The following is a 16,225-nucleotide window of genomic DNA, read 5'->3' as shown; positions in this document are numbered from 1 at the left end:
ACATTGATTTTCAATTTGCAACCACTATAATTCACACTTCAAGTGAACTGATTGTTTAACAACAGTTACTAAAATACATCTACAGAAACTCAAAACTAGAGGATTCGGTAGACTTATCACAGAAAATTCAAAAGGAAATATAAATTTACAGAATATCTTTAAACAGCAGCACATCTGTAAATGGCTACAAATATGAAACAACTGGCAGTGGAGATTGGCATTTCAATTTAGATGAACTAATTCAGGGTACACTATTAGCAGAGTATATAGTTGTGAGATAAGATTTCACCCTAATATATACGCTTGTGTTTATTGTGGTGAAACAGTGGACAAAAATATGAACTTGAAACAATTGCTCTTGATTCTCTTGATTGCTCAGTGCCATATTGTGGCTGGTCTAACAAGTGCATGTAGCTGGAATAACTCTTCAACAGTGACTTGAGTCCCAGTGAACATAGTGCAAAGCTTATAAGCCTATTATTCTGAGAAAAGTATCACACAATATCAAATGACCAACATTTTATAAATGGCGATAATGTTTGTATGTAGGGCCCTGTTTGAAGCTAACACCATAAAGGCAAGTTAAATTAATGATACAAGAACTCTCTAAAGCACATAATACATTGTAAAAGCCAGCTCACAAGGATAAATTAAGTGCAGCAATTAAGTATATTACAGAATTACAAAAAAATAATCATCCTCCATTACATCAATTATTAGCAAATAAATAACAGTTCCAAATTTCCTCTCCTCAACTCAGTTATAGAGGAAAATGAGTTACTGACTCTGCTTGTTCAATTTCAATGAGGTAAAGATACAGTTTTGGTATATACAAGCATCTTTTTTTCTCGATTTAGCAAAGTGTGTCAATAAACTAAAATACAGGGGAAGGTTCATACTTCAATCATTTTGTGTTGCAGGATTAGGCACCAGTGGCTTAGCAGGTAGTATATCTTAATATCTTAGTTTTCTTATAACACCATCTTCATAACACTTCATATACAAGAAATTAAATCACATTCAGATAATCACAACACATCATGCCAGAAGGTAGAGAACATTAAGAGTAAGAAGCCCTACATAGTGACAGAGGGTCACCGAGGCAAAAATATTCAAAGGCAAAGCACTGTACCATATAATTAAATAGGTACACAAAATCTGAGATTCAGACAAAATTAATCCAAATTAACATAAAAAATAATCAGACCTGACTGTTAACAAATACATACTACTCACAATTACTCTATACACTATGCACATTATCTGTCACATGAGCTATTTGAAACAATTTTGATAGAACATCTTGCTTCTCTAGGTTCTTACAACTCATTAACTATTCATCAATTGAAATTATAAATTGCACATGAACACATAAGAACAGTTTAGTCTAGCGTAAAGAAACAGTTCAGATACAGAATCATCTTCATCCTCACATTTTCTTGTCAGGAAAGTGTACAACAGAAAGTCCCATGTATTCCCCAGGCGACCCATACGTATCAAATGGAATTGTATGGGGTGGGGAAGGCGTTAGTCACCAATAGTTGTTTTCAGTCTGAGGAGTCTGCATGACACCAACACCACCACCTAACCTACGGTAATTCATGGCTCCACAAAGTCGCCATTGATTCTGATCTGGGTCATACACCTCAATAGTCTTCAGGTAAGCAGTCCCATCAAACCCTCCAACAGCATAGAGCTGTCCATTGACTACTGCCAAACCAACCTGTGTAAAATAAATTAGTGTAAATGTTAACAGTGCTTTTAAGCGTTATAACTTATCATAGGTACAATTAAAGAATCAGAACTTACGCCACTCCTACGGGAAGTCATAGCAACAATTGGACTCCATGAGTTACTGTGAGGATTGTATCTTTCGGCACTCGACAATTCCATGCAGTCATCACGGCCTCCAACAGCATAAATTAAATTGTTGAATACAGCACACCCCAAATGTTTGCGCCTTGTAGACATAGGGGCAACAGGGCACCATTTGTTGGCCCTCGGATCATAACGCTCCACAGTGTTCAGAGGACACTGCCCATCTGAACCTCCAATAGCATACAAAAAGCCGCCCAACACTGCAACTGCTACGCCTAATCTCCTTGTTGTCATAGGAGCAACTTTGTACCATTTGTTTTCCTTTGGATCATACCTGTATTGAAAAGTAATAAAAATTTAATTTAAAAAATGCCTTTTAGTTGAACTGTAGGAGAGAACATACAGCAAAATTCAATTAATAGACTAACCTTTCAACATGGTTCAAGCACTGAACACCATCTTGTCCACCAACAGCGTAGAGGAAGCCATCTAGGACAGCTACTCCCACGCTTGTCCGGCAGGATGTAGTAGGAGCAACATCACATGACCACTGATTTGTTTGAGGATCATATCTGAAAAAAAATTATTATCTGTCAATAAGAACAAATGGGAAGAGCCTTAATACATTTAGTAACCGGAAACACATGTCTGCAGTCCTTCAGTTTTCTGAACTGAGAAACAATTTATCTAACCTTTCTATGCTATTCAAATAAGACTGTCCGTCATGGCCTCCAACTGCATAAAGAAGATCATTCAACACTGCAACACCAACACCACAGCGGCGTTTGCTCATTGGTGCAACCATTTTCCAGTCCATTGTTTGAGGATCAAATCTCTCCACAGATGCGATTGCATCTCCACTGCACCAGCCTCCAACTGTAACAGGAAATCCAGTTATGAAAAGCATGTCATTTGTGGATCAGAAAATAAACTTTCATTGTTTTCTTATTTCAAAATCATTTTTTGACCTTAATTGAACTTAAAGTATCACTGTGTAAAGAGACAAAATTACCGGCAAACAGAACCTCTCCTCGACGCATTGGTTTCCGGGGTCGTGTCCTAGGGCCCTGCATTAAAGGCCTCTCTTGGGGCAGTAATAAATAGTTTTTAGCCTCATCAACCAAATCTCTGCAAGCCTCATCACTTCTAACCAAGAGCTCTGAACCCACAGTGCCAACCAAAAATTTAGGACCGAGAAGTGGCAACCGCACATGTTGCAAAGCCTATATAATAAAACAAGAACATTGTATAGTGTGTGTAAGAAACAGATAAGAAATTGACTCAGATACCAATTATACACACTTGAGATAAATGTTGTCTTCTCTCTGATACATTGTATTTGACCCAATTCATGACAGCACTGAATACATGTTCTTCAGACCTCACATTGAGTTCATCACTTGAGATAATGTCAACTAGCTGTCCAACTGGCAAAAGTAGGAACTCTTCACTTTCCATTACCTGGAATAGAACCAAATAAGTTCAAGCAGGTGAATGAGAGAAGTGGTTTGTGCTGTTGAGAGAGGAGAAGTAATAATTTATAGCATACCTCTTGGAAATTATGCTGAGTAAATTTGTCCGCAATACGGAGTAATTCTCTGCATGCATGAGTATCGGCAAATGCCCGAATACCCAAACAGTTTGATGGATCCAGCTGCCGTTTTAAAAATTCACAACATATATCTTGAATTTCGGCCAACTGTAGAAGACAAGCTGCAAAATATGATGAAGATGCAGGTAAGCCCAAATAAGTAACCAAATTAATTCAAGATGAAATATTGATAAAGTTTATACCAGCTGGTAGTAATGTTTGTACGTTTCCTTCCTCAACAACAATGTTTGATGAATAACAAAAGTCAATAAGCAATTCCATGGCCAATTCATCAATGTCTCGTATGGTAACTTCAGTTTGTCTAGATTCTGCCAACTCCCCTGTGAACATTGCTCTGAAGTATGGACTGCACGCTGACAATATCACCCTAAAAAAATAAGAGGAAACACCAAATAATGAAAGGAATTTGTATGCAGCGAAACATGTTTATACCAAGAAACAAAAAGCCTACCTATGCGCAAATATTTTACGACTTCCCACATTGAGAACAACATCACAGAGTTCGCGATGGCGTCGTAGTACACTTAACTCATTAAGTGTACAACGTGCATGTTTGTCAGATGTGTGTGCGAGACGAGCTGGAGATGGGGGTCGATCCCCCAATTCCAGGTCGTTCATCCTTCGCTCCACTGCGCCCAACGAATGCAAACGCAATCGAGGGGACGCTGGGAAACCCCACTCTGAGTCAATCTGCAAGCAAAAAAATTTCCATAAGCAATATGACCTTCCATAATAATGCATACAGCCAATACCCTAAACAGTCATTTTATGAACAAAAAGAGACGTAAAAGAATTCAAGAAAGACACAACTGGAGTCCCGAACACAGAATATATCTAATTGCATGTGTCACAAACACAAATGAAAATTTGAAACTCTGGTCAGTGAGTATATAACCGATCATAACAAGTTTGACAACTAAGCGATGTAATCACAACAAACAAAAAATAATTAAAGAACATGCAGATCAAAAGCTGCAGTGAGCACATCAACAGAAATAGAAATAAACAATATTGTGGACTCTTGGATAACTTACTTTGCTATCTGTAAAGTCGTTCGAAAAGAGATCTGGCCCACAAGGAAAAGGTCTGCAAGCTGAGTGGTCTAACGCATTTGGACGATCAGACATTTACTTGAAATTGTGGAAAACTTTGCCAAAAAAGGGCACGAACTGACGGTGACATTATTTTTTCGAACCTAACCCAAAGCAAAGCAAAACTTCAAGTGACTCCACATCAGTGAAAACCTTGGGCAGAGAGAAGTCATTTAAAGTTCAGGTCAATTCTGATCAACGAAAAAGAACGTTGAAGCTTGATACTAGCGCAACCAATCTTAATTTGATATTGTTTTGTATCGATTGAACCAATTTCAAAACATTAAGAATAAACTAGGGTTCTAAAACACCTGCAGGCACCGCGCCTTGGAGACTCTCTTCTCTGCCCAGCAGCCCACATCGATTTCATGACGATCGACCACAACATTCTTATGTCAGCTGTGTGCCGTGTGCAGGAAGTCCTTTGACGGTATTTTCTTTCCAGGGAAAAGGCTATTTATAGCAAGTTGTCCGACCCTAAAGCAACAAAATGGTAAGAATTTTGTTTCTTCCGGACCCTTGTCTACTCCCCGATGGATTTCCATCACGATATTTTTGTCAGAACTGGCTCGCAGCAACTCCCCCCGCAGCTTGGCCGTATCTAACCCCTTATCTCCAGTTGTCATTTGATGATTAAAATACGGGCCAGTTCGCTGTATTCACTCTTTTCTCCGTTTTTGCCTACGTTCGTTGACCCCCGACCTCCTTGCTTTTCAACGAAGCGTTTTCTGCCCAGTCGTATGGGCCGTCGATACTGTACTTACATGCCACCAGACAACTTGTTAGTATATCTGATCTGAAAGTCAAGTGTGTTGTGTGTCAGTCCTTATGTTAGTGTTCACATCTACTTTTACATGTCGAAAGGAAATCAAACCAGTATCAACTCTTAACTCTGTCAATTTTCATTCAGTAGACAATTTCATTTTCATTTATATAATAAACCTTTATATGCAGTGCTTTGCAAATCACTGCTGCCTGTAATCTTTGAAGCTCACCTCTTTTATTCTGTTTCAGTCGTTCACTGAGAAAATCGGCCAACTCATGCAGCGCCCTGGACAAGATGCCATTCCTAACGATGATGTGCCATGGTGGATGAAATATGCAGGAAGAGGGCTCGGAACTGTCGGTGGAGGAAGTATGTACCGTATTTCTTTACAAAAACAAACAAAATAAAAAAAGAAAGAAAAAATTAAAATCCTTATGAAATGTTGGACAGCACCTTTAATCTGAAACTTTTTTTCTTGCAGTTGCTATCTTCCTGGGTGTCTGGGTTTGCACAGGTATCCTATTTGCTGAAGTGAACTGCCTTATTGCGGGAATTTGGCAGATGTAAGTTAATTTTCACTGTAGCCTGAACTTGGTTGCCTCTGAAGTTTTCCTAAACAGATGTTTAGTAACACCACATTAATTGATCCTTTTTGGATGACAGGTTGGCTGGTTTTATCACCATTGTTATTGAAGCACCATGTTGCTGCATGTTTCTTGACTTTGTGCAGAACATTAGTAACTTCATGGAGCAGCGTCCCTATTATTACAGAGGAGGACTTTACATTGCGTAAGTCAACACTGTGTACATGTCTGCTTAATTAAACTCTTTTTTTTTCCTAATTGTCCTGCAAAATTTGTTTTAGGATTGCCTTGCCCGCTGTTGTTCTCTGCGCCAACTTGAGCACCATCTTCGGCAGTGGTCTCATCTTTGGCACTGGTGTCATTTATGGAATGATGTCTCTTGGAAAGAAGTAAGTACTGGTGTACTTTTTAATCGTACTTCTATCATCCTTCTTTTCTTACCATTTCAAGCAAAAGTTCATTTTAACAATAATATGTATTAATGAGTTAATACTTTTAATGGTGTGTTGTAAATAAGTGCTTGGACATTAAAATCATTAACATCTTATGTAGGGGAAGCTCAATATACAAATATATTTGCTGAGTAGCTCCTTCCTCTAATGCATTCCTTATAGTTATCATTTCCTACCTTGTCACTAACTGCAGCTGTCCAAGCTTTTGGTGTGGTTTTAATTTTGGGCATTAATTTTAATATAAAATGCATACCGGTTTTGTTGTCTCTTGTTTATGGGTGTGAGTGACAGGTGTGTGAGTGGGAGTGAGTGAGTGTTTAACATCTGTTGTGTGTGTCTGGTCTATGGCAGAGGCTCGCGGCAGGACATGGCCGCGATGGCCTCCCCAACGGGCAGTGCGCCACTGCCCGTGGACCAAAAGTCTACCCTCATGGAGGATCCTGATGTTTGGCGTCCTTAAATAAGTTCTTCATCTTTGTTTCAAGGCACTGAGGTGCTTCAAAGGCAATGCACTTTCCTTTTACCTTTATTTTTCTGTGTGTTTTGTTTAGCATCAGAGCATGTACCCAATTTGTTGAGTTTAGAATTTGTAGGACATGAGGCTAATATCTTCATTTGCTGTTTTGATCTGTTTTGTAACTGAGCAAAATCTGTGCTTAGTCGTTTGTATCATTCATTTATGATCATGGTTTTTGACAACTTTAATTTTGTCGTGCAGATTTTTGTCTTGTTGTGTTTTTAGTAGTGCCTGAAAGTTGCAAAATAGGACTTGCTTTACCTTGAAGTTGTTTTAATTTTTGCCGGGCTATGATTCAACTCAAATTTGCTTAGCTTACTGTTTTAAAGTAGCTTTTCTGAAGTCTTGTAAAACATAAAATATTTTTGTTGTAGTGTTGTGTTACTTCAATGCATAACAAGTTAAGATTTGAGTCTTGTATTTCTTCTTGACTTCCAACTTTCTGGAGTGATTATTATCTTGACTTAGTTTTAAAATTACATTTTTGTAGTCTTTTAAAAAATATGAAGGCATTTTCCCAGCAGGACAGCATGTTTGGTGCCATTCTGCTAGTGATTATTTTGGTACTTTCTTCTTTTACTGTAGACTAGGGGAATGTTTAAGATTTGTGCTTTGCCTGGAGTGTTAAGAGATAGGTTGTAAGTTATTCATTGTCAGCAAGTGGAGAATATACCCTCATTATTGGGGCTTTGCTTGTTCTGTCAGTCTAGCTAACTCTAGCTTTGCCAATGTCCTCAGCTTTGTGAGAGTTGTTTATGAACTGCTTTATGTTGGACTTTGTGTTGTAAGCTTCTTTGTATTGTCTCTAACAGTATAAGGTCTCTGCACCTGTAATGAGACTTCCTCTTTTTGAAATGAAAAATGAATAATAATAATAATTGTGTTTTTTCTTGCAGGGCGACTGCTGAAGAGATGAGATCAAAGGCAGCAGCTGCTGGTACTTCATCTGGCCCATCCGATGTTCCCAATTCTGGCATGAAATCATCATTAGTAGATAATGCACAGCCTGTTGGATTTACAGGCTCCCCATTTGACAGTAATGTATAATGCATCTCTGTGTGCTCAAAGGTGTAAAAATTGAACAAAGCCACTATTTATTTCTGTTGCCTGTTCCATTTGGGTTTCTTCCCCTGTTGATGTAGATGTATTCAGTTAAATATTGTTACAATCTCTTGAAGTTATGTTGTGAGCATCAAGTGGAGATGCAGTGATTTCTGGTTATATAAATTTACAGGTATGAGTCATGTTTAGGAACTCTATAAAGTTCGCCTAGTAGTGTATTAAGGTGTTAAAGGAAGAGTCATTACGTATGTTATCTTTTATTTCTTAGGGGGTATACATCCTGTAAGTTTGTAACCCTGTTATGAGGAACACATTCCAAAGTTTGTGGAAATGCCGCTTTAGGACTTTCAGGAATTACAAAGGCAAATGCAACTCTGTAGCAATGTTTTTAGGCATTATCCAAAGAAGTATTTCCTGTTTGTAGTTTTAGCCAGCATTGCCAAATGAAGTATGTGTGTTATAAAGTTGCTTTCCCATACATTTTCCCTTCCCTATCAGTACCTTGTGTTCTTCATATACACTCAGACTTGCTCTGTGGCATTTCTCACTGGAGATGCCGTAAGCCATTCCACTTCCTTTGGTTTGTTGAGGTGTATAGGTTTCCATTTTATATTTTGTCTTATAAATGTGTGTTGTACAGTAGATTGGGCAGCTGCCTCCTGATAGTCATTTAATTAATTGTGCCCAATGGCTGGAAGTTTCAAATTATTTTGAAACTTAATTTTTATTAGTTTAGAACAATTAGGAATGAGTTATGGAAATTTGCAAAAGCACATTCATAAATTATAGAAAAGAAATGGTTTTTCTTTGTTCTTTTGCAGAGACCTTGTTGATTTAGTATGTTCAAAATGTATAAACTGACTGAAGCTTTTAAGAGTTGTAATTGAAATTGTTTTAAATATATTGCTGTGGATTGTCTTCACCTGACAAACAGTTTCATGAACGAGTTTTAATGCCCTAGTTTATAGTAGTTTTATAGAAGGCATGGTGTTACCTTTGACAACTTAGTTTTTACCCTTGTATTGAACTCATGAGTATCTTTTTTAACCGTGACCCTTCCTTAATGTCTTGCCAAAGCTTCAGTAATGTGGTTTTGATTTGATTTTAAGTCACCTGAAGTATTATTGTTTGTATCATGGTTTGCATGATGTCCTGTTGCCTTCTCTTATCCTAACTTTTACTCTTTAGTGTCGTCCCATCCCACATTGTTCAACTTTCTTCCTGCATCAATATTACTTGTGGAGTTCAGTACTTATGAATATGTTCTTCTTGCATTATAAAAATGTGATTTATGTATTAATTTGTTGTTTTAATTTGTTTAGTGTTTAGAGTTTTGTTTCTGTGACACTGTTTACTCTTGTCTCAGCTGAGATTTTTGGATATGTTTTGATTTGAAGAGCCTCCTTTGCTTGTGCCGAATATTTCCATCATGGAAAGTGAATCACTATTGAATGATCTTCCTAAAAACAAGACATCCTTTGTTATGTTTGGTAAACTTTCCTCCTAGTGGAAATGTAGTTTAGAAAAAAGAAATTTTGTTATTATTTTTTCTTCCACCGGCTATCCAAAAGAATTAGTTCTGTTTTGAAGAGACTATTTGCAATATTTGTCTGTCAAAATTACAAATTCAAAATAACTATCTGAGTAGCACAGCAGCTGCTTTCATATCTGTCCTGTTTTTTTTTTTTTGTTTTTTTTTTATGTACAACAGATGAAGATTGAACATTCCTGTGAACAAAAGATGCTTTGGTGTAAAGTTATTCACAAATGTGCTTGAGCCTTTGTGTATAGTTTATTTTGGTTTGTTCTCATTTTAAAGGTAGTGATATTGAGTCTGTTTTTCAAGTCTGATTTCCTTTCCATTTTTCCTCTATTTCTTCCTTCATTACTTGTTTATGGGGACCCATGATAGTTCATGGCTCTATGAGTGTTTGGAAAAAAAGTGGTGGTTGAAGATGGGCGGTGCAGACAGGAGGCTGGACAAAGATTATGAGATTATGGAATTTAATTTTTAGGGCTGCTGTGCTTTAATTTTTTTTGCTTCAGGCATGAATACACACCATGTGAACTATGTGCTTGTCAAGTTAGTTCTAGCTTACCTTGAAACATAGATGTGTAGCGGATCAGGAGTTCTGAAGCATTTTAAATAATTACGCTGCTTGTTTTTTCCCTTGATGCTGTACACAATATAGTTGTACTGCAATGTTGGAGATTTCCATATTTACTTGTCCCAAATTGAATACATTCTTCTTCTGGCACCACTAATAAAATCTAAAAAGTTAACAAAATGCATGGTGTATTGTATTGTCAGTAATTGTTAGTGTAACATTTGGGATGTTGGCTGTATCTCAGCTAAATCACATTTTTAATTTTCTTTTATATCTAATTTTGGTTTGCTTTTTCTGAACATATATATGTGTGAATTAAATTAATGTTTCCAATATTGTCTGTTTTCCTCTGTAGAAAGTGGGATATTAGTATAAAATTTGTTAGGGCTAAACATATCATTTTCCTGAATTTATCATTGTGCAGATGTTACACTTTGAAATCACTGTAGCTATGTATCATGGTATGCATAGGATGATTGCGATAGTCTTCTAATTATTACATCGCACAGATGTTTGTCTCTCCTTGACATTGCTTTTCCCATCTACTGCAGGGCTTTCACATGAATGAGAACTTGGCACATCCCTCATATCATGTAATGTAATACTTATTGGCTCAAGTGAAGTAAAACTATATGTGTGGGCCTATAATGAAGGTGTATGTTCTAAGCTTTTTAGAAATGATTCGTGCTCTATAGCAGAAAATATTCACTCATGATGAAGTGCTATGAAGAAATATGCCTCTGTGACCCAACCTCCTAATTTCAACTGCCACGTTACTGCTTCACTAATTTTTTTCTTAAATTTTGCTAAAACTTTGATTCTGACCATGGATGATATGCATTTACAATTTGGACCTTGAATTGTGAAAACAAAAGTTATTTTTTGGAAAACAAAGTATTTTTTAGTTTATTTTGTCACAAAAGTAAAATGGTTTCTGAAGTTTTTTTTTTGTGCTTTTGCTTTTGAGGCTGTTTGTTTGACAAAGAAATAAGGTATGATGTGAGTTATTAGTGGTGGCATAAATATTGCTCATACCAAGCTTGTCTTATGGAAAAAAACCCCGATGCAATGGGCCTCGTTTCAGGGATCACTGTATTCAAGTGCAATAATTTCTTATTAATTGAAGTGCATTTATGTGAGAAGGGGAAAAGGAGTGTTGGGCAGGGGCTAATTCGCTTTGTTGATAATTCAAAAGGGGGTCATATAACTTATTTATTAACTAATGCAACCCCAGTAATTTCTACAATGTTATTAACTGTATGTTCTTGAAATGCACAAGTTGTCAAATGCCAGAGTAGAACCATGTTGTAAGTCTCCTTGATTGTTGGGAAGCTCTATTTATGCCACATGTTCAACCGAGTTAACATCAATATGGCTGTGTTTACAGGAATGAATTTCAGTTTGTCAATTATCAGCCTTCATATTTTGAGACTGTTGCCAACTGAAGAAGCGAATAAAATGTAGTAGGATTATACAGTGTGATTTTTTTATTCATTTGGCTTTTCCCATTTTTCCAACTCAAACAAAAAGTGACTAGTTACAGTATTGAGCAGTGGGCTCTCACAAATGAGCTGAAGTAATTCAGTGAAATCTTTCAATAAGAAAAAAAAAAGGAAGCCACAGCCTCTACACTATTATTATGAGATCTAAGTGCAAATGCTGTCCCTTGACAAAAAACCCCTGAACGAATGTGATGGTATTCCGACCCCCGACCCCCCCCCCCTCTAAAGAAAAACCTGCAGTGGTTGGTGATGAAGTGACATCACTGCTTCATTGTGGTCTGGATCCAGTCAAGGAACTCTGTGACTCTCGTATATACGCCGGGGTATCCTGCCTCGGCGCAGCGAAGTCCGTATGATACCACACCGATGAGGTAGTAAGTTCCTTCCCAAGGCCACACCAAAGGCCCTCCAGAATCGCCCTGCATACAAAAAAGACGCGTCAAAAGATTACGTACTTGGGACTCGTATCAACAGTCTCGCTCGAACCACTCGAGCCAGTACAGCCGAGGGCTTACGAGCACCGTCTTTCAAGTCTCGAAACTGGAGTTCGACTCCACAGCATGCACGATTTTTGAAAAGCTCCTTACCTGACAAGCGTCCTTGCCACCTCGCTCCAGCCCTGCGCAAATGGTCCTGTTGTCGATGGTGGCGGTCTTGATGTTGGCGAAGGCACTCCGACATTCGTCGACAGAGACGACGGGCAGCTGCACTTGCATTAATGCCGTGCTGCTGGGCCCATCTGAAAGAACGGGAACAAGGGCACTGAAGACATGAAAATCTTGGCGCGGTTCCGCCCAGTGCTTGAAGGGCTGACCACGGTGCACTTACTGAAATAGGTGGATCCCCAGCCCGCCGTGAAGGGGTTCTCCCTGACGAAGGACCGCTTCCGAAGGTCTGGCCTCATGGGCAGGCAGGCGGGCTCAATCCCGTCTGCAAGCAGCCACCCAGATGGAAAGAAATAATCAGCCACAAAGTTTATTCGAAGTTGACTGCCACGCACGCACACGCTTACCGGTGGCTGGTGCCGGTTCCTTGAGTGTGAGGATGGCGATGTCGTTGGTGAACCTGGTGGGGCTGTAGTCCGGGTGGACGTGCTTGGCGGCGATCTCGATGTCCACGGGGCTGGCGCCGTCCTCGTCGTCCTCCAGGTCCAGCTCCCCGAGTCGCGCTAGGTAGCTGCAGCAAGCAGAAGCAGGCCCAAGGTCAAACCTCATCCCCATTCCTCCACCATGTCCTTTGGCGCCACCGGCTGGCTCGGCGTACCGAACAGTGGGGGGAACAGAGGGGGGAGAGAGAGTGAGGGAGAGAGAGAGAGAGAGAGAGAGAGAGAGAGAGAGAGAGAGAGAGACGGCGACAATGAGCACTGTCCGGCATTTCGCTACCGCAGGCGTGCACGCCTTGAAGGCTACTCACAGGGTGCTCTTCTGGTACACGCAGTGCCCCGCCGTGATGACGTGGCGGTCGGACACCAGGGTGGCGCCGCACTTGAACTGGGGACGGCCCTTGAGGGAGCTGCGGGGGTGCGTCTTGTAGCCCAGCGCAACGATCCACGGCCACTCGCCTGCGGGACAAGGGGCGGTGAGGCGAGGCGGCCCTCGAGACTCGCCGAGCACGCGCGTGTCACGCAGTGTCACGCAGTGTCACGGCAACGGAGAACACTTCACCAAAATCCAGAGCCCTCAAAGCCACACCGACGAGTCTAACTCACCAAACCGCCATCAACACCACAACCATCACCCACAACCACCACCGCCACCACCTTCGAAGGTTGCACGGTTCGACTACGCGACGAGGGAGGCAACACGGGCTTCGGGTTTCACACAAATAACGGTGCGATTTTGTTTTAGCTTTGATTGTTTTGTTTTTGTCTAAGCTTTAATGTCGCACAGACGTCGCGGCGCGAAGCTGAGCAGGCGGCCGACGTGCTGGGGGATGGGGTTGTCGGGGCAGGAGCCCGACCAGCGGGCCTTCACCGTCTCTGCAACAACAGGGGGAGCCAAGGCATGCGGCATGCAGCGGGGAGGGTGGAGGCGCGCGCACTAAGCGCACTCACCATTGCGCGCCGGCAGCCCGCCGACGACGCGGGTCAGGCCGGTGCTGGCGTGCTGGCGGCCACAGCTGCGCGCCGAGATGGAGGGCACCTCGGTGGGGAAGTTGTCCTTGGAGACGCCGTCGACCGGCAGGGGCGTGAAGCCGGACACCCGGGACCAGTCCGGGATCTGGCCGCCTTGCGAGGGCGCGCGGCCCCGCTGTGGGCAGCACACCTTGGGCGTGCGCCCTTCGAACCTGCAACCGGCGTCCAGGTCAGCGAGTTCGAACACCAGCCCGATCGGTTTTTCACTGCTAGAGTCCTGCGTTCTTGAAACGAAACGGATAATGTTTTCCCTCATTGCTTCTGAACCCTCAAGGAGGGTAAAATGAGCGAGCCGATTGCAGGTCTCTGTCCAAGGTACGATCAGCGCGTTTAGCCCACTATCTTCAACGGGTTAGAAGCCATGAGTGAAAAACTGCTACGCCAATTCGTTCCAAAAATGTCTGTCTTGAGGCCAACCCTATGTGTCTCCAACACATGTAGGCCTCCATTCACAAGTAGGCCCCCCTCACGACGCACTGACCCGCACTGCGAGCGCCGCAGGAAGTCCACCTGCACGGAGTTGAGCCGCTGCTGCATCAGCGTGTAGAGGGGGTGGCAGTTTTGGATGCGCATGCAGCTTCCGGGGAGGTTGGCCGGGGTGCTGCAGTCCGAGGGGAGCTCCAGGTCTGCGTGGTGCGGATGGAACGGGTGGAACGGACGAGAGGTTAGGTTAGGCTGGTCGGGACTGGATGCACCAACTCGTGGTCGACTTGCCTTTGGTCGTCGCCTCCGGGAGGTCCTCGAAGGGCCGCGGGGTGGCGTTCACGGAGTTGGGCTTCCTGCTGACCACCGCGGTGGCGGTGTGCGACAGGGCGCACAACGCCAGCAGGACGCCGAGCACTGCGCGGGGGTGCGCCATTGCTGCCAACAGCCAGACGCGAACCCTTGAACGGCCGGGCGGGGCGGGGCGGGACGCGTCGGATCATCTCACCCCCAGCCACCGCGCGCCCCGCACAGTGGGCCAGAAGACCGGTGGATGTGGCCAAAACTCTAGACGTCTTTTGAGCGCAGAAGTCGCTAAATGGGACTCGAACCGAACGTGTGACCCACCTATGGACTGCTCTCCGAACGAGGAATCTATTGGTAGGGTCACAGGCTCGGTTCGAGTCCTGTTTTAGCGACTCTGGAGCTGAAAACGCGTCTAGAGTTTTGGCCGCCGGCGCCGGTCTTCAGGCCGACTGTGCGCCGGCCTCTGCGCGGAGCGTCGTTTTGATATGCAAATCGAATTTTGGCGGGGTAAGGCGCGACGACGTACCTGAGCGGTGGCGCGGCGCGGCAGCGGCGGCAGCGGGCTGCAATCAACACCCACCGCCAGTGACTACAGCGTGGACGCGGTGCGCGCGCCGCGCCGCGCTCTACACTGCTGACACCAAAGAAAAGAAACACCGTGGAACAGGGCGAACGCTGTCAGTGTGCGCGCAAGCTTGACCGCGACGGTGCACTACTACCGCGTGGTGGCGTGCCGCGCCGTGTCGCCCAAAATGACCCTTCCAGAACGTCCCGGGACGGCGCGCGTCCGCGCGTGCTAGTGTAGTGTATAGTCGCGGGCCGCGGTGCTGCCGACCACAAGCACGTACTTGATTGGCGGGCGGTTCGAACCGACGCCGCCGGCAACGACGCGGGCGGCAAAGTGGCGGCTGTTTTCCTCGCGGTGCCGACTGCCGACCACGCCGTCGTCGCGGGACTTCGCGCGCGGTGCTCGGCGACGGCCAACACCTTCTGTGCCCGTGGGGGCGGGGGTGGGGCGGCACGTCGGCCCGGGACGCCCGGGACTCGCCCGGGACTCGTCGGCCGTCCGCGCTGCAGTAGCAGTGCGACAGTACCCGGCAATTAGGCCGCCGTATCTGCGGACTGCCCCGCGGACGGACAAGGCGGTTCCGTTTTGGAAGATTTGCATGCGATTTATGACACACGCGCCCCTCGGCCGCGGCCCGCAATGCGGCTCTGTCTCTCTCGCACTCAAGGGGCGACCCGCGCGGGTGCGACAGAGACAGCGCTTCGAACCGCCGACCGCTGTGCGCGGAATCAGTCTGCAGGGGGCACCTAATCGCGGCGCCGTGTTTTCGCTGCGAGTTGGCCTTTTGCTTCGCGTTTTGCCTCGGCCTGTCCTGGAGGCGTGTTCGTCCTTTCCGACTCGCCAGCCGGCTGGCTCCGAACAGTGCTCCGTTCTTTCTCTGTCTCGCCCAATGAGTACGAGAGAGACGGAGCGACGAGATCGCTGGGGCTGGCCGAAGGCATCCCGAAGGCATCCCGGAGGCATCCCGGAGGCATCCCGAAGGCATCCCGAAGGCATCCCGAAGGCATCCCGAAGGCATCCCGAAGGCATCCCGAAGGCATCCCGAAGGCATCACGAACGCATCCCGAAGGCGGGCCTCCGCTCTGCGTACTCACCGCGAGGGTGGGACAGGGTGTGTGACGGGACGGGGTGTGGGTGCCTGGGGGAGGTCCGGGGCGGTCCGTCAACGCTGTGGTCCGCAGGTCCGCAGGCCGCCAGGTCGTTCCTGCTTCCTGCCGCGCGCTCCCTCCAAGTGAGACTGAAGTGAGTCTCAAAGTGCCGCTTGCCGCTCTGAGATTCTCCA

The 16,225-nt window shown here is 44.2% G+C and overlaps 3 protein-coding genes across 6 annotated transcripts; 1 reads left to right on the top strand and 2 right to left on the bottom strand.

The window, feature by feature from the left end:
- Nucleotides 1–12: 12 nt before the first annotated feature.
- LOC117641694 (kelch-like protein diablo) lies at nt 13–4,715 on the bottom strand. The gene is made up of 10 exons (XM_034379218.1): nt 4,465–4,715; nt 3,882–4,120; nt 3,613–3,797; nt 3,368–3,531; nt 3,121–3,279; nt 2,831–3,041; nt 2,511–2,694; nt 2,247–2,390; nt 1,810–2,152; nt 13–1,723 (listed from the first exon to the last, which is right to left on the bottom strand). The coding sequence occupies exons 1-10, from the start codon at nt 4,555–4,557 to the stop codon at nt 1,532–1,534; spliced, it is 1,914 nt and encodes a 637-aa protein (XP_034235109.1). The 5' UTR covers nt 4,558–4,715; the 3' UTR covers nt 13–1,531.
- A 146-nt stretch (nt 4,716–4,861) lies between these two features.
- On the top strand, nt 4,862–11,482 carry LOC117641699 (calcium channel flower). Of its 4 annotated transcripts, XM_034379227.1 has the most exons (7): nt 4,862–5,014; nt 5,536–5,656; nt 5,769–5,850; nt 5,951–6,076; nt 6,153–6,260; nt 6,675–6,827; nt 7,737–7,870. In XM_034379227.1, exons 1-6 carry the CDS (start codon nt 5,012–5,014, stop codon nt 6,781–6,783), a joined length of 549 nt encoding a protein of 182 aa, XP_034235118.1. In that variant the 5' UTR covers nt 4,862–5,011; the 3' UTR covers nt 6,784–6,827; nt 7,737–7,870. The 4 variants fall into 4 exon arrangements, with proteins under 4 accessions (XP_034235118.1, XP_034235114.1, XP_034235115.1 ...); XM_034379223.1 differs by lacking the exon at nt 6,675–6,827 and having other exon boundaries at nt 4,863–5,014; nt 7,737–11,482; XM_034379224.1 differs by lacking the exons at nt 4,862–5,014; nt 6,675–6,827 and adding an exon at nt 5,147–5,302 and having other exon boundaries at nt 7,737–11,482.
- On the bottom strand, nt 10,951–15,249 carry LOC117641695 (venom protease-like). Its single transcript, XM_034379219.1, has 10 exons — nt 15,224–15,249; nt 14,902–15,006; nt 14,361–14,507; nt 14,128–14,272; nt 13,566–13,798; nt 12,926–13,073; nt 12,525–12,688; nt 12,341–12,442; nt 12,100–12,251; nt 10,951–11,931 (listed from the first exon to the last, which is right to left on the bottom strand). The coding sequence occupies exons 3-10, from the start codon at nt 14,503–14,505 to the stop codon at nt 11,773–11,775; spliced, it is 1,248 nt and encodes a 415-aa protein (XP_034235110.1). The 5' UTR covers nt 14,506–14,507; nt 14,902–15,006; nt 15,224–15,249; the 3' UTR covers nt 10,951–11,772.
- Between the last annotated feature and the right edge of the window lie 976 nt (nt 15,250–16,225).

The sequence above is a fragment of the Thrips palmi genome, unplaced genomic scaffold (genome assembly GCF_012932325.1).
Source record: "Thrips palmi isolate BJ-2018 unplaced genomic scaffold, TpBJ-2018v1 HiC_scaffold_15, whole genome shotgun sequence".
Classification (NCBI taxonomy): Eukaryota; Metazoa; Arthropoda; class Insecta; order Thysanoptera; family Thripidae; genus Thrips; species Thrips palmi.
Note: the sequence above shows the minus strand (reverse complement) of the source record. Positions and strands in the feature narration are given on the sequence as shown.

What these genes read in the sequence shown, in the direction of transcription:
- LOC117641699 (XM_034379223.1), top strand. An exon ending in AGAGGAGGACTTTACATTGC is followed by an intron (nt 6,077 to 6,152) that starts GTAAGTCAACAC and finishes AATTTGTTTTAG; the next exon opens with GATTGCCTTGCCCGCTGTTG. An exon ending in ATGATGTCTCTTGGAAAGAA is followed by an intron (nt 6,261 to 7,736) that starts GTAAGTACTGGT and finishes TTTTTCTTGCAG; the next exon opens with GGCGACTGCTGAAGAGATGA.
- LOC117641695 (XM_034379219.1), bottom strand. Translation starts at nt 14,505, where the DNA reads ATGGCGCACCCCCGCGCAGTGCTCGGCGTCCTGCTGGCGTTGTGCGCC. An exon ending in CCCGGAGGCGACGACCAAAG is followed by an intron (nt 14,273 to 14,360) that starts GCAAGTCGACCA and finishes CGCACCACGCAG; the next exon opens with ACCTGGAGCTCCCCTCGGAC. An exon ending in CTGGGGATCCACCTATTTCA is followed by an intron (nt 12,252 to 12,340) that starts GTAAGTGCACCG and finishes CCGTTCTTTCAG; the next exon opens with ATGGGCCCAGCAGCACGGCA.
- LOC117641694 (XM_034379218.1), bottom strand. Translation starts at nt 4,557, where the DNA reads ATGTCTGATCGTCCAAATGCGTTAGACCACTCAGCTTGCAGACCTTTT. An exon ending in AGGAGAGGTTCTGTTTGCCG is followed by an intron (nt 2,695 to 2,830) that starts GTAATTTTGTCT and finishes TTCCTGTTACAG; the next exon opens with TTGGAGGCTGGTGCAGTGGA. An exon ending in TATTTGAATAGCATAGAAAG is followed by an intron (nt 2,391 to 2,510) that starts GTTAGATAAATT and finishes ATTTTTTTTCAG; the next exon opens with ATATGATCCTCAAACAAATC.